At 35.0% G+C, this 24,213-nt stretch overlaps 1 protein-coding gene across 1 annotated transcript; it reads left to right on the top strand.

Moving 5' to 3' along the window:
- Positions 1 to 1,518: 1,518 nt before the first annotated feature.
- LOC307057133 (transmembrane protein 135-like) lies at positions 1,519 to 20,033 on the top strand (the record flags this gene model as incomplete). Its single annotated transcript, XM_079710191.1, is given in 3 exon segments — positions 1,519 to 1,588; positions 19,069 to 19,379; positions 19,383 to 20,033. Coding segments are annotated over 3 exon segments (1,032 nt in total).
- Between the last annotated feature and the right edge of the window lie 4,180 nt (positions 20,034 to 24,213).

Genomic DNA, 24,213 nt, shown 5'->3' with positions numbered 1-24,213 from the left:
CTTAGTCTATTTTATCCACATATTAGAAGACATAATAAACCATGATGGCCATAAGAATTAAATAGTTGCAACAATGCTGGAATATCTGAGAGAAGGAAGAGTTCCTAATATCTTAATCTTTATGATACTCTAAAAAGGTAAAGGATAGTGTGCATATCTGTGGAATGAGATAAGAAAAGGAGGAGGTTAAGTATATAAAGGAAATACTTAGAACCTTAGAATTACGTTTATTTTAAAAAATTGACATGTCTGCCAATCTAATACAAAAAACAGAGCAGATATTAGTGAAATTTAATCTGATAATTTGTGAGAAAGTGCTAGTTCAAAAAAATTGAAATACAAGTCATATACCATAAAATTCATCCTTTTAAAAGTGTACAATTCAGTGGTTTTTAGTATGTTCACAGAGTTGTGCAGCCATTACCACTATCTAATTCCAAAATATTTCATCATCCAAAAGAGATAACCCATACCCATCAGTCACTCCTGATTTCTTTTCATCCTCCGGAAAGTACAAGTCTTGCTTTCTGTCTCTGGATTTGCCTATTCTGGACATTTCATATAAATCATACAATATGTGCTCTATTGTGTCTGTCTTCTTTCACTTAGCATAATGTTTTCATTTTGCTGTAGCATACATCAGTATTATATTCCTACCATTGAGAAGTAGGATCTGTGTTCCTTCCCCTTGAATCTGGTGGGCTAATGACTGCTCTGACCAATAGAGAGCAGCAGAAATGATGCTGTAGAGTGTCAGGGCCCAAGACGTAAGAAACAGGCAGGTTTTGCTTCATGTCTCTTGGAACCTTCTCTCCGGGAGTTGTGATTCTCCAGTTAAGAAGTTCAAATACACTGAGAATCCCCTGCTAGAGACTGTACGGGCAGGCACTCTGGTTACCAGTCCCAGCTGGCTCAACCTTCAGCCAAACCTGCAAAGACAACAGGTATGTGAGTGAAGGCCATCTTGGACCCTCCAGATAGCCAGTTTGCCAGCTGAAAACCACAACAATGTCTTGGAGGATCAGTGGGATCACTAGCCAAAATCTGCCCAGATTCTTAATGTACAAAAGCACAAGAAAAACAACATGGTTGCTTTTAAGAGTCTAATTGTTGAGGTACTTTGTTACACAGCAGTAGACTCAGCAGAAATGAAAATTATATTGCTTAGTCCAAGCCAGGTGTGTCAGGAGAACAGGTGAGGATTAGTAAACCAAGTCAGAATCAGAAAGCCCATAGGACGTATCAGTGCAGAGTTTCAAATTTTAGAAGTAGCAAGGGAAAGATACAAGTCCTCAATAGAAATAAAATCTAGGAACAAAATTACAACTGTTGAAAACATATTTTCCCACCATCAAGGTTGGTTTTCAGATGAACTAAAGCATAACATTGTGTCTTGAGGATTTTATAGTAAAATACTGTCAACCAAGAAACACACTGCTGTGAACTGCAATTTCACCAACTGAGGCTTGCTAGAGTCCAGAAGGAAGTTTTCTGTTGATTGGTAAGTTTTAGGCCTTGATGAGTCAAAGCCAGCACTTGAAATGCCAACACAATGTGGCAGCAAGTCGCTACGAGTTCACAGCTATTCGTGAGTAGTCTACCCAGTTAATGAATAGGAATCCAGGAAGCTAAGGGCTCAAGACTAACAGAACCTGAGAGGCAAAGCTGGAAGGAAGTCAGGAACTGAATCAAACTGGTAGATATAGACAAGGAGAGAGACATTAGGACTAAACCAGAGGCAAGGAAAATGAGGTGGAAATATGTAACAAATAGGTTTGCATATTGGTGACCTTTGTGTTATCATGGAAGTCAATATCTATTGGATGAATTGAGTCAGCAGCATCTCATGTAATGACAGGCCCTTTAGAACCTAATGCTTTCTGATCAGCATCACTTGGTCTGAAGGCAGCCCTGTCTTTATGTGACATGGAAATAAAGTCTGGACTTCAGTGGCATTTACGTCTGGTTTCAAATCATGGCACTGTCACCTTTGAAAAATGGTACCTTGAGAAAGTGACTTAACTCTCTGTGTGTCCACTTCTTCATCTGTAATAAGGCTGACCCAAATGACTGTTGTAAAAGTTAAACAAAGAAGTAGAATAACATCTAACTTAGTTCCAGGTATACCCAAGGTGATCAATAAATGGAAATTTCTGGTCCATAGGAAGAGAGAACTGTTCACTGAGAAAAAAGACAAAAAGTTGAAGAGTCTACCTCATCTGAAAGGAATTTTTTAAATCTTCAGTTTTATATAGATAGCTAAGTGTAAGGATTGCAGTGGTCAGAAGAAAGACCTTCATGTGGAATATATTTTTGCAATTTCAGCCACCCTCTGTTTTCTCATGATCCTCTCACTTTTGACAAGTAATTCTCCTTTAGCCAGCATTAGATACAGAAAATAGTAATGAAGGGCCAGCAGGTTTGGACAGTAAGACCATGTAGGAGTAATGGAACTGCCCAGTTTGCACCCAAACTTTCTTCAGAATTGGGGTCTATTGCTCTATTAACTATAGTAAAACATGTTGATATTATGGAGACACTATTTTGGTAGAATCATGGGTGGGAAATACAGATTTTGCCATTCTATTATAAATGACTACAGATAATCTAATACTAGCGGTTCCTTAAAAATCAGCCGCGCTCTTCCTATTGTAGATCCCTTTTAGGGAATGCTCCCAAATATTAATAAAAACAATGATCTGATCAACCAAAACTCTCCATTCAATCAGTATTATAATTCTTTCTCATTGACTTAATTTGTGTCTGTTTGATCCATGAGGCTGATCTATATAGCAAAGAGCAAAGATGAGAGGTCTCTGTACTGGAATTTGAGAAAGAGAGATGGAAATTTTCCACTGACTTTTATGCACAGAATAGAACACAATCAAATTAGAAAATGGTGAAGAGCAACAAAGAGTTCATACAATACTTTCCTTTTGACAGGCCAATAAATACTCAAACTGAATAATTTACCAAAAGAAAAAGAGCCCACTCAAACCTCATGACCTTTTGAACAATGAGCAAGAGTTCAATTATCCACAAATGTTCTATTAGAAGTCAGCTTTCCAGGCTGCAGTGCTATTTCAGCAGTCATATATTAGAATTATTCAAGAGGGAGAATATTGCCTATGTAGTTTCTGTGTCCTGCTATAGTTTAAGTTACCTTCTTTTTAAAAGCCGACTGCCACACAAAGTAGGACTTTGACAAAAAAAAAAGGAGGAGGAAACAATTATTTTAATAATGGTTCTAGTGAGTTTGAGCTATTAGATTTCACCGGAACACTTTATTTGCAAATTGCTAGAGTGATACTGTCACTTTAGAAAATATATAATTTGCTTCCATTAGAGACTTAGAGTAACTTTCCAATAGTACCCAGAGAATTTTTCCATCACCATCCATGTGAACTGCAGTGCTGCTGAGTGCACAGCTCATTACTTCCTTGAGGTAATCTGGGTTCCAGGAACTGGAGAGCTTTTTCTTTCACTGATATCTTGTAAAATCCTACAGCTTCCCTTACACGTAAGGCTGTAGAAATCATGTGGAATATCACAAAATTTGAAACCAAATAATCAGAGTTTACTACCAGTATGAAAGTATCAATACATTATGAACTCAGTCAGTTCTTGTGGAAGTGACATCTTTTTTGTGATTTAAATTTATCTTCAAAAATCCTTTGTCAGTCTTCACATTATCTTTGATATTCTTCTTGATCCTTTATGTATTTTGCTATATCTTTCTGAATTGTTGAGATTTGAACCAAGGGCTCTACAAAAAAGAAAAAATCAAAAAACAAATTCTGACAGATCTAAAGATAGTAGAAACACAGTTTCACTATTTTGACACTGAATGATTATTTATTCACTGAATTAGGCTAACTGAGGAAAAAGAACTGAATTCTTATCAGAGCAGAGTTAACTAAACTCTCAAATATACCTGAGGTCAGACCCAACTGAGGTTGACTCTTGTCATTTCTGGCTGTGTCATCTTGGGTGAGTTATGTTCCTTTCTCAGTCATTCTTTACTACTCTGTAGAAAAGGGGAGTATCACACTTGGCTTGTAGTGCTGTTGTGAGGATTGGAAATAACATCATAAAATGTTTATTGCTTGACACCTTGTAAGTGCTCCAAAAGGTACTTACATTTTCCCTTCTCTTCCACTTCTTCTCTTTCCCTCCTGTCCTATGTTGAAAGCTTGATTTTTCTCACAAACCTTTACCAAAAAAAAAAAAAAAAACATTGCTTGTCTCTTACCTTTCACACATGTCATTTAGATTTTGAATCTGTCATTCCAAAAGTTTAGTCATGATTTTTATTCAGTGATTCCAGGAACTCACTAAGCATTGCTCTTATTGCATTATACAGGTCATCAGTGGAAAATTTAAATGTCACCTGGTCTGTAAATTGAGTTTACTGCATATTTCGTGTAGGCATGTGCTGCTAAGAGTGTGGCTTACCTATCCTTATTATCCAGACTACTTATTCACATTGAACTACCCTGTTTTCTAATAACCCTACTGCATTTTATTTTGTCAAATTTTAGTATGAAACATAGCACTTGCCATAAAGATTTTATTAGCATGAAACCTTTCAAACTTCTAAAATGCTATGAACCTTACATATATTAGCTAATTTAGAAAGAAATTCGTCATATGCACAATAAGCTTTACATATGTGTCAATGTTTCCTTAGAGGATAAATTTGCTCTTTTTATTCCTTAATAAGGACTTTATTTTCATGTTCATTGAAAACATTAAGAAGCAGGTGGCAACATTCTGTCAAGTTAAAGGAGCCGCAGTGCAAACACTCTATTTATTAACATTATTCACAGTTTCTGTCCTAAACAGCTTTAAACTACTTACTATTCACCATAAGGGTATAAAACATGCAGTGTAGCTTCAAAATCAATGACATGTTGCCCTCTATCCAATGTTGTTCTTTGGCAAAGAGAAAGAGCTGCTTCTCAAACTCAGCATGGCAGTTTTTAATTCACACTTAAATTTCCGCTTGAGGAGGCAAGCCAAAACAAACTAGTCCTCCCTGAGATGCACCCTGGGAATAAGTGCCCTCCCAACTTTAATAATTATCTGAGAAGAGTCTTTCCCCCACTCCCCTTTTCCATCTGAATAGGAGTTGCCTATTAGGACCTGGTTGTTTTCTAGTCCTTTATCTGCATAATTCACAGACGTCAACCTGCTGACTCTATTCTGTCCCATAGAATTATAGTCTTTGTTTGCTGAGTAAATTATCTCTTTGCAGCTATAATTAGGGAGACACTATACAGAAGTTGTAAGATGAAATGACTATCAGCATTTAGATAGATAGACAGATACTACATTTTTAGTTAATCATATTCTGATTCAAGACTGCTTTTTCTTTTCTAAATTAACCTATGTGCATGCTTGCAAAACAGTATGTGTACTTAGGAAAGCTTTATTTAAACACAGATAGCTTCAGGCTATGTAAATATTTGTTATAGTCACCTCATTCATCTTTAAAAACACACTACTGTAAAAGGAAATATATCATTATTTAGTTACAGAGCTTGGTAATAGAAACAAGAAACTATGATTTTTGTATCCACCCACAGTTGTTTCTCAATGATTACATGGATACTAGGTACAGTTTTTCCTTCCCCATTTGATATTCTATGCAATTCAGCCTAATTCTTCAAATATCAAATGTTTTTAGTATGTTTTTGTATTTTCTTTGCCTAAGTTCCTAACAAAGTATTTTTCAGAAGAAAGTGATACACAGAGGCCTTGGTACTACAATTAAAAGAGACACATGTTTGAATCACACAGGGTTTCAAAGATGATCAAATGTAGTAAAATTGGGAGGAAACAGTTCTTTTTTTTTTAACTTTTTATTTTATATTGGAGTATAGCTGATTAACAGTGTTGTGATAGTTTCAGGTGCAGAGCAAAGCGACTCAGCCATACATATACATGTATCCTTTCTCCCTCAGGCTCCCCTCCCACCCAGGCTGCCACATAACATTGAGCAGAGTTCCCTGTGCTATACAGTAGGTCCTTGTTGGTTATCCTTTTTAAATATGGCAGTATGTACATGTCAATCCCAAACTCCCTAACTATCCCTTCCCTCCACCCTTCCCCCCCGGTAACTATAAGTTCATTCTCTAAGTCTGTGAGTCCATTTCTGTTTTGTAAATACACTCATTTGTATGATTTCTTTTTGATTCCACATAAAAATGATATCATATGATATTTCTCTTTCTCTGTCTGACTTACTTCACTCAGTATGACAGTCTCTAAGTCCACTCATGTTGCTGCAGATGGCATTATTTTGTTATTTTTTATGGCTGAGTAATATTCCATTGTATACATGTACATCTTCTTTATCCATTCCTCTGTCGCTGGACATTTAGGTTGCTTCCATGTTTTGGCTATTGTAAACAGTGCTGCAATGAACATTGGGGTGCATGTATCCTTTTGGACCATGTTTTTCTCTGGATATATGCCAGGAGTGGGATTGCAGGGTCATATGGTAGTATGGAAACACAAAAGAGCCCGAACAGCCAAAGCAATCTTGAAAAAGAAAAGTGGAGCTGGAAGAATTGGGCTCCCTGACTTCAGACTATACTACAAAGCTATAGTCATCAAAACAGTGTGGTACTGGCACAAAAATAGAGCTATAGATCAATGGAACAGGATAGAAACTCCAGAAATAAACCCATGCACCTATGGTCAATTAATCTATGACAAAGGAAACAAGACTATACAATGGTGGAAAGAAAATCTCTTCAACAAATGGTGCTGGGAAAAGTGGACAGTTACATGTAAAAAAAAATGAAATTAGATCATTCTTTAACACCATACACAAAAATAAGATGAAAATGGATTAAAGACCTAAATGTGAGACCAGACACCGTAAAACTCCTAGAGGAATACATAAGCAGAACACTCTTTGACATAAATCACAGCAATATCTTTTCTGATCTGTATCCCAGAGTAATGGAAATAAAACCAAAAATAAACAAATGGGACCTAATTAAACTCAAAAGCTTTTGCACAGCAAAGGAAACCATAAACAAAACAAAAAGACAAACCATGGAATGGGAGAAAATATTTGCAAATGATGTGACCAACAAGGGATTAGTCTCCAAAATCTACAAACAGCTCATGTGACTTCTTATCATCAAAACAAACAACCCAATCAAAAAATGGGCAGAAGACCTAAATAGACATTTTTCCAAGGAAGGCATACAGATGGCCAAGAGGCACACGAAAAGATGTTCAACTTTGCTAACGATTAGAGAAATGCAAATCAAAACCACAGTGAGATATCACCTCACACTAGTCAAAATGGCTATCATCAGAAAATCCACAAACAATAAGTGCTGGAGAGGGTGTGGAGAGAATGGAACCCTCCTACACTGTGGATGGGAATGTAAATTGGTGGAGCCACTATGGAGAACAATATGGATGTTCCTTAAAAAACTACAAATAGAGCTACCATATGACCCTGGGAGAAAACAGTTCTGAACAGTATATTCATCTATAGTAGTATATTAGGAAGCAATAATTTGGGCTTCGACACATACAGTGAAGAAAATTTTGATTCACAAATATTTTGCTCAAGTGTTATATTTCTGGAGTTTTATTACATTTAAAGTTTTCTCTGTTCTTTCAGTTTGCTGTAGATTGGTCCACCCAATGGTTGATGACTAGTTTTTGAACACTGAAGTGTAGGAAAAGTTCACTGCATTGAAGTTGTTACTGAACTCGGGTTTGGCTGCTCACTGATCAAAAGCCAATAATTCAAGAGGAAAGTGTCAATAGAAAGGAAAGATGCTTTAATCAGAAAAGCCAGCAATCTGAGGGAGAAGGTAGAATCATGTCCCAAGACTAACTCCAAAGATTCGACTCAGCCATGACAGTTTTTAAAGGGAAAAATGGGGGAGGGGGGAGAATATCAGTGAACCACTGAGGTAGGAGGTTGAGGTCTGCCTCATTCTCCATTGCCTGTGGACTGGCTGGCTCTGTCTTCAGATGTTATCTTGCCTGCATGATCTGCCTGCAGGATCGCTAAGGGGGCTGTGGCAGGTAGAGAGCTTAGCCATTCTTTAACTACTTAGTTCTTCATTCTTATTTATTTTATCTAGGAAAAGAATCAACAGGTTAAGCAAGGCATGGTGTGCATTCAGGAGAGTATAAGTCAAAGAGTTATTATTTAAACTGCCTAGTGATCTCATTTCTGTAATTCGGTTCTTTCAAGATCAGAAGGGGACAGAAATGGGCAAACCAGAAAGGGGCAAAAGAGCTGCTTTAAAAATGTAGGCAAAATTCACTGCATTTTTTCAGTTTTATAACAATTTTGGATGAGGATTCTTGGAAGTGTAAGTTGACATTAGTGACCGTATGTCACAGCATTGTTTTGTAAACACAGTTAAATATTAGTGAACATTAATTCTTAATGTAAAAGCAGTTTTTTGGCCAGGATTCAGCAGCCTCTTAATTCATTTTTTAAAAGAAGTTGGTTTTTAATGTATAGAAAATTTTAATTGAATTGATATATAAAAAAATGGGGTCTCTGATAGTAAACATGTGCAATCATAGTTATGGTTTCCATTTTTCTTGAGGGTGGCAAATATATACATGGTACAAGCTAATCAGAATGTTGCATTATCTTTCCATTATATATATATGTTAATCTTTTATATGTGCAAATAATACAGAAGTTGGGGTCAATACCACTCTCTTACACTTGTAGAGTATTGGAATATCTGCGCCTCACCAAGAAAATTCACTTTTTTTTTAACTCGAGTATAGTAGCTTTATGATATTGTACTAGTTTATACTGTACAGCAGAGTGAATTGGCTATATGTACACATATATACCCTCTTTTTTGGATTTCCTTCTCATTTAGGTCACCACAGAGCACTGAGTAGAGTTCCCTGTATTATACAGTAAGTTCTCATTAGTTATCTATTTTATACATAGTATCAACAGTGAATATATGTCAATCCCAATCTCCCAATTCATCCCACCTGCCTTTCCCCCTTGGTATCCATACGTTTGTTATCTACGTCTGTGTCTCTATTTCTGCCTTGTAAATAAGATAGTCTATACAAATTTTTTCAGATTCCACATATGTGTGTTAATATACGATATTCGTTTTTCTTTTTCTGAATTATTTCACTCTGTATGATGATCTCTAGGTCCACCCATGTCTCTACAAATGACCCATCTCATTCCTTTTTATGGCTAATATTCCACTGTATATATGTACCACATATTTATCCATTCCTCTGTTGATGGACATTTGGTTTGCTTCCATGTCCTGTCTGTTTTAAATAGTGCTACAATGAACATTGGGGTGCATGTGGCTTTTTGAATTATGGTTTTCTCTGGGTATATGCCCAGTAGTGGGATTGCTGGGTCATATAGTAGTTCTATTTTAGTTTTTTAAGGAATCTCCATACTGTTCTACATGGTGGCTGTATCATTTTATACTCCTACCAAAAATGCATGAGGGTTCCATTTTCTGCACACCCTCGCCAGCATTTATTGTTTGTAGATTTTTTGATGATGGCCATTCTGACCAGTGTGTGGTGATACCGCATTGTGGTTTTGATTTGCATTTCTCTAATAATTAGTGATGTTGAGCATCTTTTCATGTGTTTGTTGGCCATCTATATGTCTTCTCTGGAGAAATGTCTATTTAGGTCTTCTGCCCATTTTTGGATTGGGTTGTTTGTTTTTTTGATATTGAGCTACATGAGCTGTTTATATATTTTGGAGATTAATCCTTTGTCAGTTGCTTCATTTGCAAATATTTTCTCCCATTCTGAGGGTTGTCTTTTCGTCTTGTTTATGGTTTCCTTTGCTATGCAAAAGCTTTTAAGTTTCATTTGTTTATTTTTGTTTTTATTCTCATTACTCTAGGAGGTGGGTCAAAAAAGATCTTGCTGTGATTTTTGTCAAAGAGTGTTCTTCCTATGTTTTCCTCTCAGAGTTTTATAGTGTCTGGCCTTATATTTAGGTCTTTAATCCATTTTGAGTTTACTTTTGTGTATGGTGTTAGGGAGTGTTCTAATTTCCTTCTTTTACATGTAGCTGTTCAGTTTTTCTAGCACCACTTACCAAAGAGGCTATCTTTGCTCCATTGTGTATTCTGACCTCCTTTGTCATAGCTTAGGTGACCATAGGTGCGTGGGTTTATCTCATGGCTTTCTATTGTGTTCTGTTGATCCATATTTCTGTTTTTGTGCCAGTACCATACTGTCCTGATTACTTTAGCTTTGTATTATAGTCAGAAGTCAGGGAGTCTGATTCTTCCAGCTCCATTTTTGTTTCTCAAGATTGCTTTTGCTATTTGAGGTATTGGTATTGTTTCCATACCAATTGTAAATTTTTTGCTCTAGTCCTCTGAAAAATGCCATTGGTAATTTGATAGGGATTGCATTGAATTTGTAGATTGCTTTGGGTAGTATAGTCATTTTCACAATGTTGATTCTTCCAATCCAAGAACATGGTATACCTTTCCATCTGTTTGTGTCGCCTTTGAATTCTTTCATCAGTATCTTATAGTTTTCTGCATACAGGTCTTTTGCCTCCTTAGGTAGGTTTATTTCTAGGTATTTTATTCTTTTTTTGAAATGGTAAATGGGATTGTTTCCTTAATTTCTCTTTCTGATCTATTGTTGTTAGTGTACAGGAATGCAAGAGATTTCTGTGTATTAATTTTGTATCCTGTGACTTTACTAAATTGTTGATTAGCTCTAGTAGTTTTCTGGTGTCATCTTCAGGATTTTCTATGTAGAGTATCATGTCATCTGCAAAAAGTGACAGTTTTATTTCTTCTTTCCAATTCTTATTCCTTTTAAATCTTCTTCTTCTCTGATTGCTGTGGCTAGGGTTTCCAAAACTATGTTGAGTAATAGTGTCAAGTGTGGGCACCCTTGTCTTGTTCCTGATTTTAGAGGAAATACTTTCAGTTTTTCACCATTGAGAATGATGTTTGCTGTGGGCTTGTCATATACAACCTTTATTATGTTGAGGTAGGTTCCTTCTATACCCACTTTCTGGAGAGTTTTTATCATAAATGGGTGCAGAATTTTTTTTTAACATCTTTATTGGAGCATAATTGCTTTACAATGGTGCGTTACCTTCTGCTCTATAACAAAGTGAATCAGTATACATATACATATATCCCCATATCTCTTCCCTCTTGTGTCTCCCTCCCACCCTTCCTATTCTACCCCTCAAGGTGGTCACAAAGAACTGAGCGGATCTCCCTGTGCTATGTGGCTGCTTCCCACTAGCTATTTATTTTACATTTGGTAGTGTATATAAGTCCATATAACTCTCTCACTTCGTCTCAGCTTACGCTTCCCCCTCCCCGTGTCCTCAAGTCCATTCTCTACATCTGCGTCTTTATTCCCCCCCTAGGTTCTTAAGAACTTTTTTTTTTTTTAAGATTCCATATATATGTGTTAGCATACGGTATTTGTTTTTCTCTTTCTGACTTACTTCACTCTGTATGACAGACTCTAGGTCCATCCACCTCACTACAAATAACTCAATTTCATTTCTTTTCATGGCTGGGTAATATACCATTGTATATATGTGCCACATCTTCTTTATACATTCATCTGTCAATGGACACTTGGGTTGCTTCCATGTCCTGGCTAATGTAAATAGAACTGCAATGAACATTGTGGTACATGACTCTTTTTGAATTATGGTTTTCTCAGGGTATATGCCCAGTAGTGGGATTGCTGAGTCATATAGTAGTTAGTTCTATATTTAGTTTTTTAGGAACTTCCATACTGTTCTCCATAGTGCCTGTATCAATTTTCATTCTCACCAACAGTGCAAGAGGGTTCCCTTTTCTCCACGCCATCTCCAGCATTTACCGTTTGTAGATTTTTTTGATCATGGCCATTCTTACTGGTGTGAGGTGATACCTCATTTTAGTTAGTTTTGATTTACATTTCTCTAATGATTAGTGATGTCGAGCATACTTTCATTTGTTTGTTGGCAATCTGTATATCTTCTTTGGAGAGATGTCTGTATAGGTCTTCGGCCCATTTTTGGATTGGGTTGTTTTTTCTTTTTCATATTGAGCTGCATGGGCTGCTTGTATATTTTAGAGATTAATCCTTGTCAGTTGCTTCATTTGCAAATATTTTCTCCCATTCTGAGGGTTGTTTTTTCGTCTTCTTTATTGTTTCCTTTGCTGTGAAAAAGCTTTTAAGTTTTCATTGGGTCCCATTTGTTTATTTTTGTTTTTATTTCCATTTCTTTAGGAGGTGGGTCAAAAAGGATTGTACTGTGATTTATGTCATAGAGTGTTCTTCCTATGTTTTTCTCTCAGATTTTTATAGTGTCTGCCCTTACATTTAGATCTTTAGTCAATTTTGAGTTTATTTTTGTGTATGGTTTTAGGGAGTATTCTAATTTCCTTCTTTTACATGTAGCTGTCCAGTTTTCCCAGGACCACTTATTGAAGAGGCTGTCTTTTCTCCATTGTATATTCTTGCCTCCTTTATCAAAAATAAGGTGACCATATGTGCATGGGTTTATCTCTGGCTTTCTATCCTGTTCCATTGATCTATATTTCTGTTTTGGAGCCAGTACCATACTGTCTTGGTTATTGTAGCTTTGTAGTATAGTCTAAAGTCAGGGAGCCTGATTCCTCCAGCTCTGTTTTTCTTTCTCAAGATTGCTTTGGCTGTTCAGGGTCTTTTATGTTTCCATGAACACAAAAGACCATTGGTAAATTGTCTGTGAAAAACACCATTGGTAGTTTGATAGGGATTGCACTGAATCTGTAGATTGTAGATAGAAAGTCAACTTACATCAGTGTCTTATAGTTTTCTGCATATAGGTCTTTTGTCTCCTTAGGTAGGTTTATTCCTAGATATTTTATTCTCTTTGTTGCAATGGTAAATGGGAGTGTTTCCTTAATTTCTCTTTAGATTTGTCATCATTAGTGTATAGGAATGCCAGAGATTTCTGTGCATTAATTTTGTATCCTGCTACTTTACCAGATTCATTGATTAACTCTAGTAGTTTTCTGGTAGTATCTTTAGGATTCTCTATGTATAGTATCATGTCATCTGCAAAGAGTGACAGCTTTACTTCTTCTCTTCCTGTTTGGATTCATTTTATTGCTTTTTCTTCTCTGATTGCTGTGGCTAAAACTTCCAAAACTGTTGAATAATAGTGGTGAGAATGGACAACCATGTCTTGTTCCTGATCTTAGTGGAAATGGTTTCAGTTTTTCACCATTGAGAACGATGTTGGCTGTGGGTTTGTCATATATGGCCTTTATTATGTTGAGATAAGTTCCCTCTTTGCTTACTTTTTGGAGGGTTTTTATCATAAATGGGTGTTGAATTTTGTTGAAAGCTTTTTCTGCATTTATTGAGATGATCATATGGTTTTTCTCCTTCAATTTGTTAATATGGTTTATCACATTGATTGATTTGCATATATTGAAGAATCCTTGCATTCCTGGGATAAACCCCACTTGATCATGGTGTATGATCCTTTTAATGTGCTGTTGGATTCTGTTTGCTAGTATTTTTTGGAGCATTTTTGCATCTGTGTTCATCAGTCATATTGGCCGTAGTTTTCTTTCTTTGTGACATCTTTGTCTGGTTTTGGTATCAGGGTGATGGTGGCCTCATAGAATGAGTTTGGGAGTGGTCCTCCCTCAGCTATATTGTGGAAGAGTTTGAGAAGGATAGGTGTTGCTCTTCTCTAAGTGTTTGATAGAAGTCGCCTGTGAAGCCATCTGGTCCTGGGCTTTTGTTTGTTGAAAGATTTTTAATCACAGTCTCAATTTCATTTTTTTGTGATTGGTCTGTTTATATTTTCTATTTCTTCCTGATTCAGTCTCAGAAGGTTGTGCTTTTCTAAGAATTTGTCCATTTCTTCCAGGTTGTCCATTGTATTGTCATATAGTTGCTTGTTGTAATCTCTCAGTATCCTTTGTATTTCTATTGAGGCTTGATTTGTGACCCAAGATGTGGTCTATCCTGGAGAATGTTACGTGTGCACTTGAGAAGAATGTGTACTCTGCTACTTTTGGATGGAATGTCCTATAAATATCAATTAAGTCTATCTGCTCTAATGTATCATTTAAGGCTTGTGTTTCCTTATTAATTTTCTGTCTGGATGGCCTATCCATTGGTGTAAGTGGAGTGTTAAAGTCCCCCACTATTATTGTGTTACTATATATTTCCCCTTTTATGGCTGTTAACATTTGCCTTATGTATTGAGGTGCTCCTATATTGGGTGCAGAAATATTTAAAACTGTAATATCTTCTTCTTGGATTGATCCCTTGATCATTACATAGTGTCCTTCCTTATCTCTTGTGACAGTCTTTATTTTAAAAAGTCTATTTTGTCTTTTATGAGTATTGCTACTCCAACTTTCTTTTGATTTCCATTTACATGGGATATATTTTTCCATCCCCTCACTTTCAGTCTGTATGTGTCCGTGGGTCTGAAGTGGGTCTCTTGTAGACAACATATATAAGGGGCTTGCTTTTTTATCCATTCATCCAGTCTGTGTCTTTTGGTTGGAGCATTTAATCCATTTACATTTAAGGTAATTATTGATATGTATGTTCCTATTACCATTTTCTTAATTTTGGGGGGTTTGTTTTTATATCACCAAGAAAATTCTCTTGATTTTCATCCTGTGACTGGCCAGTTATGATTTCCATGGCCTTCTAGGGTCTTGAACTGAATATTTCTAAGGTGTCTTGGAAGATGCATAGTATTTGAACCAGGGATACCTCACTTTATTGTATAAAGAATTGAGGAACGTGAAGTATTTCCTAATGGCCACATGTTTTAAAAAAGTGCAGTGGTCCTGACTATATCTAATCATTGCTTTCCTTAATTTAACTACAAATGAACCAAAGTTAATTGTAATCAACGTTATGTGGGAACCAAATATAGCAAACTTGCTCATTATCCTCAGAACAGAACACATGGTACATGCTCCATAAATAAAGAGTAAATAAAGAAAACATATAGTTTTACTAAAAAAGGGAGGAAAACTGAATATGTAGGTTAGAAAATGAGAAAATGAAAAATGACTCAAGTGAAACTGCCTTTCTCCATCTGGCTTTTCCTAAAGAGTTCTGAAGAGGAGCTGAGACTAGATTTTTTTTTCTTCCTTTATGGTAAAGATGCATTTTTCAAAGGTCAAAGAGAGCATCAAAGAAGTGCCTAAGACTGTTTTATTTTAATCATCATTAGTATGTAATAGTACCAGAGTCACCTTGGCAAGCCATATGCTAGAAAATCATATATGGAAAGTCATATTCCCTTTTAAGACAAAGATTTTTGAATATTCCCTCCATTTCAATAGTTATCATTGGTACTAGATGTTATCAATTTAAATTAAGCTTTCTTCCATTCTGATTTGAATAAATGATTGAACAAACATGCAAACAAGAATAGACAAATTTTCAATGCAGAAAAATTTCAAATTTTCAATGCAGAAAAATTCTGAATAATTTCTATAGTTACTCTACCCTCAAGTAGGTGGAGCATAACTCCCAATTCCTTAAAGGTAGGCTATGCATAGTGACTTCCTTTCAAAGAGTACAGAATTAAAATAGGGAAGTATAGTAACTTTACAGTGGAGAAACCTGACAAATACTACCTAATTCAGGTGATTACAGTCAACATTAACAATGATTGATTATGTTGATAGTATTTACCCTTCATAAAACGTGATGGAAATGGCACTTTAACTCTGTGGTCTTCTTCCCAAAACTTGTAACATCATGAGGAAAACATTAAATTCCTGTTGAGGAATATTATGCAAAATGACTCGTTAGTACTACTCAAACCTATCAAGGTCCTCCGAAACAAGGAATGTTTGAGAACAACCAAGAGGTGAATACAGAGACAGGATGACTAATAACATAATATCCTGGATGGGATCCTGGAACAGAAAAATGACATTAGATAAAAAATAAGGGAATAGTAATAAAGTATGAACATGAATTAATAATAATGTTTCAATACCGATTCACTAATTGTGACCATACTAATGTAAGATACTGAGATATATACTAATAGATCAGTATTGATTCATTAATTGTGTACCATATTAATGGAAGATGTTAGAATGGGGGAAATTGGGTATGAGTTATGTAGGAACTCTCTATACTATCTTCAGATTTTTCTGTAAGTCTAACACTATTCTAAACTATGAAGTATATAAATATAACCAAAAAATTTCAGAATAATATAAAAAATAGATTTCTACATTTAAGAAATCAACTATTTTATAGAACTTTAAATCCAAAAATTTATTTAAGTGTTTATTCATTAATCTAGTATTGAATTAATTTGCTCCCAAATATTTATTTATGATGTTGTATATTACACTTTTTTGGGTGTTAGGGTAGAGGAAACATCATCAGGTTCATAAGTCCTGTTAAAAGGGTGGGGAAGAAAATACCAGCTAAATAGAATTTTAGGATATTAAATAGTTTTTGATATTAAAGTGTTAATTAAAGCTTTGTATGTCAATAAATTAACACTTATTAATGCCCAACTTGCTTGTTTATAGTCCATCTATTTTTGGAAGGAATTAAGTTAATTTTGCATATAATGGTAAGTAAATATGACCTTCGGTATAGGTGGTTGATTTAAACTAATATGACTTTAAATAAACAAAAATATTAAACATTCAAAATATTTAAACATATTTATTATACAAAGTAACATGTTACCTTTCAGTCTAAGTATCAATAGTGTGTGAAGTGCTTTTCATTATTAAATGCAAGTTTATTTATCTTAAATACTCTGGCCAGTTAATTCCATCATATAGTATCTATGCTGCCACATTGATAAATACCTCAAGGTGTACAATCATAGCTCCTGTGTGTTCAGATGATGAATTTGCTAAATGGGATATTTCATTTTTATAGGAATTTTATATTGATAATGTGTAGTATGAAACTTTTAAAACTAAATTATCAGATTTTGAAAATACTCTTAGTGAAAATGGAAATGAAACTAACTTATGTTCAAAAAAGTGCTGAATAAATTAGAGTCTAAAAAAGTGAGTAGCACGACTACTGACAGGCAATTTATCAATGATCAGATCATGAACACAGAAGAGCATTAAACATTGGAACATTAGAAAAAATTGAAAAAAATAATTATAGGTAATTTATCAAATATTCTGTGGAATTATTTATCATTTCTATGTGAAAGGTAAAATTCAAATTCCAGATTTTGGGTCAAAATAGATTATTTCTTTTTGTACACATCTCTTGATAAAGAACAGAATCTGAATTGCAGCATCTTATTTACAGTCATGATCTGGGATGAGAGCAGAGTAGCCTGACATTTACAATACTTTAGTGGCAATTATAGCACAGTTAATATATCAATTTAATTAAATTCCTTTAGTGATTCATGACATAAAATATCAAAATAAGTTAACTTGCACAGAAACAGACAAAAGATCAATGCAGTGGCAGTGGTATAATGAATTAAATTAAAGTATGACTGCCATCTACTTAAAGGATTGTATGCATAAGTAGATTTTTTTGTAAAGCAATCTCTTAGAAAGATGTCCTTTAGGGAAGTTAGAAAAGATAGATCCCAGAAGGTTCCAAAGATTCCTAAAGTCAGCCTTAAGACAGTATCTAAATTATTTTGTATCTTACTGTTAAGGGGGAGTCCAAGAACTATGCTTCCATTAAATAAATGCAAATGGAATTCTTTCTTACACTTTACTAAGTAAAATATGAATTTTGCATTTTCAAATGTGATTTGTCACTAATTTTACAGTGTTTTTAGATAAACTAAGTATCACTGAAATCCTTATGACAATATAAAAGTTATATGTAAAATCAAGAACCCATGTGTCAAAGAGAAAATGTGAAAATGTGAAACTGGTGGGTGAGTTGATCAGGTTCTCTAATCTTCTTCCAGTAGTGAGATCTAAGTAAAATCTGAGAGCTGAGTATGATCATGAAGTTTTATAGCAGTTGAAAAGAAGGCTGTTGGCCTTCCTACTAACAAAGACAGTAGGATCTTCAGTAATTAAAAAAAAAAAAAAAAAAGGAAAGGAAATGTCATTCATTTAGTATTCCAAGATGATAAAGTGGGTCTTATTGGTTACAATAAATGTGCTAGAGAATAATAATTGGTGCTTTTTTGTACCACTGCTTTATAAATAATCTTGTGATTTTGTAATTTTTACCTTGTAGCTCTGAACATCTTCATCTGAAAAGAAGAATGAGTTGAATTAGATGTTTACTAAGATATCTTCTAATTCAAACATTTCACAGTTTTATGGTGGAGACATGATACCTAGCTAACTTCCTGTGCTAGTAATCGTAGTTTAGTTACTGCTGGAGTAATTATTAACTTATAAATAAAAAAGTATTCTGCTTCACTGAATCAAGCAAAATAAGGTATTGTGTATGTGTATGCAAAGAAGAGTGTGAATTAGTTCTGAAATATTCCCGCCAGTTAAAAAATATCAGTAGCTTTGTATGGACATGTGCTCTAGAAATAGGATTACCAAATATTCCAAGAAAATTTGAGTTGCCACCCTCGCCTTCAATAGTAATCTACTATCTTGAAAAACTCCATTGATAATGCTAATGGAAAATCACTTACACTAGGAAAAGAGAACAGATAAACAGATAAAATAGAGTCCTATTTCTCTAACAGTACTGCTGAGTCATTCTCAGTTAAAATTAGGTCCAATTATGAGTAACAGGAAATCTCAAATTGTAGCTGCTTACTCAAGATAGAAATTTGTAGATAGAAATTTGTTTCACTCTCACAAAAATATTGGCAGACTATGACGAATATGGTGACTCTGGTCTCCTTAGGGACCCAAGCTCCTTCTGTGCTCTACCATCTTTAACGTGTGGTTTCTACCTTGCTGTGCAAGATATCTGTTCCAGTTCTAGATATTGCGTCCACATTCCAGTCTTCACAGAAGTTTTGTTACCATTTTCCTTACATTCCACTGGTTACACCTAACTGCAAAAAAAGCTAGAAAATATTATAGTTTTAGCAACCCATTTGCCCAGCTTAAGTTCATGGGGCCTATTATGAGAAGAAAGTGAGAACAGATATTGGGGGACAACTGGTAGCCTCTGCCACTAGTCTACCCTTTAGCAGAACATTCCTGCGTGGGTGCAAAGATGATTTGAAAGGATTTACATTCTCTGCATTTAGGTTCATTGTTGGGAAGGAAGAAATTCCCACACTTTCTTATTCACTAGAGGCGGCATATGCAAAAGTGGAACAAAAGACTGAGAAACATGAGGAAAAACCAAGAGGAATGAATATAATTGCTTTAGTCAGGAAGCTTGTGGATTCAGTATGTAAGCATGGACCAAGGCATTGATGTTGCAAACATTATGAGGATAATTGCATCTCTTATTGCATTAAAGTTTTCATCAGAATGTTTAGCATGGGATACTTGATCCAGTGCTGCCTCTGGACTCCCTCTGCATTTAGGCATCTGTTTACACAGCCATTCCAGCTACTTTCTCTCTTCTATAATAAAGACAACTTCCAGCTCAGAGCTTTTCTGGGCTCTTTTGTTAGCGTATACAAGGGTACTAGTTGCTTCCTGCCCTGGGTCAGAAATCTGGATGATGAACTGCATGCCATTATAGCTGAATTTTTGGTGGGAATATCAATGATGTTTCATAAAAGCACAATTTCCATGTATTTAGCTTCCAAATTGGTAGAGACAATGTATTTCAAAGGCATTGAAGCAGGAAAGGTTCCCTATTTTCCCCATTCAGACACTATCATCTATTCCATCTCTACAGCAGTTTGCTTCCAGGCAGCTGTCATGGAAGTTCAGACCTTGAGACCATCTTACTGGAAGTTCCTTTTAAGGCTCACCAAGGGCAGATTTGCCATCATGAACCGAAAAGTCCTTGATGTTTTTGGTACTGGTGCATCTAAACACTTTCAGGACTTCATCCCTAGGTTGGATCCAAGATACACAACTGTAACACCAGAATTGCCCATCGAGTTTCCTTGAAGATTACTGTAACTTGTTAATGTGACTTAATGTTTCATTATTTTTTCCTAGAGAGTTAATTATATTGAACACAAAGAAGGGGGCCTGAGCTTGAATGTCAGTGTTATTTCAATGAGAGATGCTCTTTTTGTTGTTTGTTTTTCTTACCAATCAGAAATACAGAAGCTTTTTAGGAAAGTGTTGCTTAATAATTAAGCTTGCTCTATAGCCAGAATCTCATTCTGGGTTACTGTAATGGTTGACATTATGATATATTATAGATTAAATTATGTCCACAAGCAATCTTAAGTAATTTATTTAGAAATGTAGTAACAAATAAGAGTATACTCAAAATTACTCTAAAAGATGTTTTACTTCATTCCAATATAATTCTTGGTTAAAATTAAGAATATTTCTACATTTTAGGATACAAAGGATCACAGGTACATGGATTTGGTCTATTTTTTTTTTTAACTTCTGAATTGGTAACTATACTAGTGAAATGTTATAGGTATGGAGTAACTCTTCACAGACAATGCTGCTTTATTTAGTATAGAGCAAATTAATTGGAGAAAGTGGCCATTCTTCAGGGATGCAAAGATGGGTCATACTGTTTGGATAAATGCCATAGTATCCGTGCTCTTTTGCCACTGATACCTTCATCTCTCTCCATGATCAACTGGGTTCTTTGGCAGCCCAGTGAACCTATGTATTAGTGGCAGGTTAAGAACAAATGGAAATTGATATATCTGTTAAAGTTGAAACGTATGTTTTAATCTTTTACAGAAGCATTACACTTGAATATTCAAATGAAGTTACTTTTAAACCTCCTGTAGGTTTATTATGTTTGTTTTCATTTACAAGGACTGAATTCTTCATAGCTAAGTTTGTATGCTGTTGTCGATTTAGAAGGGATCAAATTCTATGGAACAAAAGTAGTTTGGGCAAGTTAGGCAGTTTGTTCCTCAGCTGTTTCACCTATAGGGATGTTTGACAACTAAAAACATTCTAAAAATCCAGTGGTTGTTTAAAAGTCCATTTCATGACTAATTGGATGCAGGTTCTCTAGCTTCTTTTCAAAAAAATCATTGTCATCACTTTTACTCCTGTTAGAGCAAAGAAGTGACAAAATGTAGTCACTGCTGATTATGAGTTAGTCAGGACAGCTTTGGTTGAAATATGATCACTCTTTAGAGTTTTTCAGGGACAAGTTATTCTTTTCTAAGTTAATGCAAGGCTTAAGTTGTTGTGGTATGTTACATTACAATTAATGTAACATATAGGGATAATGGTATTTTTTTAATATAATTTTGTTGCTGAAAAGTTTTAGGCTGCTGTAAATTAATTATGCAGTAGAACTTGTGTAGCAATAAGAATTATAACCCAGACTTTTAAAATGCTTAATCCTCTGTATTCAATTTCACCAAGCCTTGTATACTTCGGTTTACATGTAATTCTAACCTTGGTTGTTATGGCAGATTGAAACCAAACAAAAAAGACAGAGTATCAGAAAGAGCCATTTTAATTAGGCCAAAATTTTGCATTGTAATTACCTTTTTAGGATCGACTTGTCTATTAGGCAATACAGTTAAAGGATCCTTTTGGCTTCAGACTTCCAAATTGATTAATAAATTCAGTTTTAAGTTTTTATTCACTGGAATCAAAATGATTAGTACTGTGTTTGCTTTTAAAAATGAAGTATTAGGGCTTCCCTGGTGGCGCAGTGGTTGAGAGTCCGCCTGCCGATGCAGGGGACACGGGTTCGTGCCCCGGTCTGGGAAGATCCCACATGCCGCGGAGCGGCTGGGCCCGTGAGCCATGGCCACTGAGCCTGTGCTCCGGAGCCTGTGCTCCGCAAGGGGAGAGGCCACAACAGTGAGAGGCCCGCCTACCGCAAAAAAAAAAAAAAAAAAAAAAAAAATGAAGTATTATAGCAGTGAAGAAAGCACTGCTACTTACATCTCATTTTCTCTATTCAGAAATTATAATATTTTTCCTGTCAGTTAAACAGAAAACTTTTTAATCCATAAGTTACTGTTTTCATTCAGATTAAAAGACTATGAAATTGGAAGACAAATTCTACTGAGATATGATAAGATTGTTTAGTGAAATTTTACTGGTCAGAAGGTACATTCCTATGATTTATTTTTTTTAACAGAAGCTATAGTCATCTTTTATTTTACAGAAAATGTGAAATGAAATAACCATCACGAAGCAGTCATATAATGAATGTATAGCTGGAAAGAACAGTTAACTAGTTTGCAGTGGTGAATAGAGAAGGATAATTTGATTTCATTGGTACAGACTGCAAAGTATTGAGCAAACACAAAGAAACTTTGTATTCCTGAAGACAATCAAAATGAATGTGTTTCTACCTCTAACTAACCAGGTATGGATTGACAACTTTCATCTTAAATAAAGTCAAATAGATGTGTCCATTCCAAAAAAAAAAAAAAAAAAAGTGTACCTGTGTGTGGAATGCACTGACCTCACATTCTAAGTTACATTCTAAGTTATCTTCTGAATATAGTTAACCATGGACCAAAAGACAAAACATCTCTCCCAGCACAATTATAGAACTGTGGAGTAGGATCAGGATAACCTCAATAAATCTTACATTGAGAAAAGGAAAACATGTGAACTATCTAGCAATTACTGCTAGTTCATTAGTAATTTTATGCACTTATTCTAGGTGATTTTCTATTAGTGGATTTTCAAAGTCAGTGGTTCTCAATTATTATACTGAGGAGAGCAAAGAGCTTTCTAAAATGTAGGATATGTCTATCAATAGTTGCTGCTTTAGAAATTAAAACTGACAGATTTTCAAAATACTTATTGATTGTTGATTTAAAATAATAACAAACCTGATGTCAACATAATTTTATGAAAAATAACTGTATTTTCCAAAACAAAAAAATTAGTGAGGAGAGTGACATCATTTAAATATTTTGAGTCTTTTTAATGTCTGACAATATAAGACAGCTGACTTCTGACATCTGCTTAAGCATTCAATGTATTGTAATGTTGGTGAAGTGGATGAAAATTTGGCTTTACCCAGACAGAAACTTAGAAAAGGGGAATATTTTAGTAACTTTTACATAAAATTGTATATGTTCCTTTTTGATGCCACACCAAAACTTGACAAGTGGAAGTTTCTTTTTTTTTTTTTGATGTGGACCATTTTTTAAAAAGTCTTTATTGAATTTGTTACAACACTGCTTCTGTTTTATGTTTTGGTTTTTTGGCCTCAAGGCATGCGGGATCTCGGCTCCCAGACTAGGGATCGAACCCGCACCCCTTGCATTGGAAGGCAAAGTCCCAACCTCTGGACCTGCAGGGAAGTCCCAACAAGTGGAAGTTTCTTAAAGATTAGTTGCAATGTGGAATCTGAAACCAAATTAATTATTCATACTGTAACATTAAAATTTGTGTTTTACATTTTGAATGACCCTTTTACTCATGCATGGATCATTTTGAAAATATTGGTTCCCTGAGTTATTAAGTTTTCACAAATGTTGACATTTTGTTATAGAATATGAAAAAATATCACATTTGTTAATATCACCATTACAAAAATCTTTAAGTATGGGGAAGCTGTCAAGTTTTTGGTGATATAATTTTTCAAAATTCTAATTTTTGCTTGAAAGTTCAGATTCTGTTATTGGCAACAAACAGCATCAGTTGTTTTTCTTGAAGTGACAGACTCCCTTTGTTCATTTTAGAAAAAATATCTCCCCAGTATTCAAGTGTGAATAACCATAGTTTGTCTGTCAGTCGTTCTTTCTAGGAAAAATGATGTTGCATGAGATAAGGAGCTGGTTCAACTAATATAAGAGCTTTTCCCTTAATTCAACCATCATACTTCAGTAGGCAACAGAAGTGCTTAATGTGTACCTAATTTTTCATCATATAAAATATTTTAACAAACATATACTATTAGTAGATTTTTAATAAAATTAATAATTTTTAGTGCTTCATCAGGATATTATGAGTGAAACTGTGTATATGTGTGTGTGTAACTTTGTGTGCATGATGGACAAAAATATGCCTATTTGCAACGTTTGTTGCCACTGCCTTTATTCTGGCTAACGTGACAGCAGTTTTACCAATCATTGCTTTTAAACTGTCAATACAAATGTTTACACAGTGAAAAAGGGCAACTGATGTCTTAGTATTGTGATGAAAACATTTGGCCTCACAA

This window comes from Hyperoodon ampullatus (genome assembly GCF_949752795.1).
Source record: "Hyperoodon ampullatus genome assembly, chromosome: 1".
NCBI lineage: Eukaryota > Metazoa > Chordata > Mammalia > Artiodactyla > Ziphiidae > Hyperoodon > Hyperoodon ampullatus.
The sequence above is the reverse complement of the archived record's forward strand: the minus strand, read 5'-3'. Positions and strand labels throughout refer to the sequence as shown.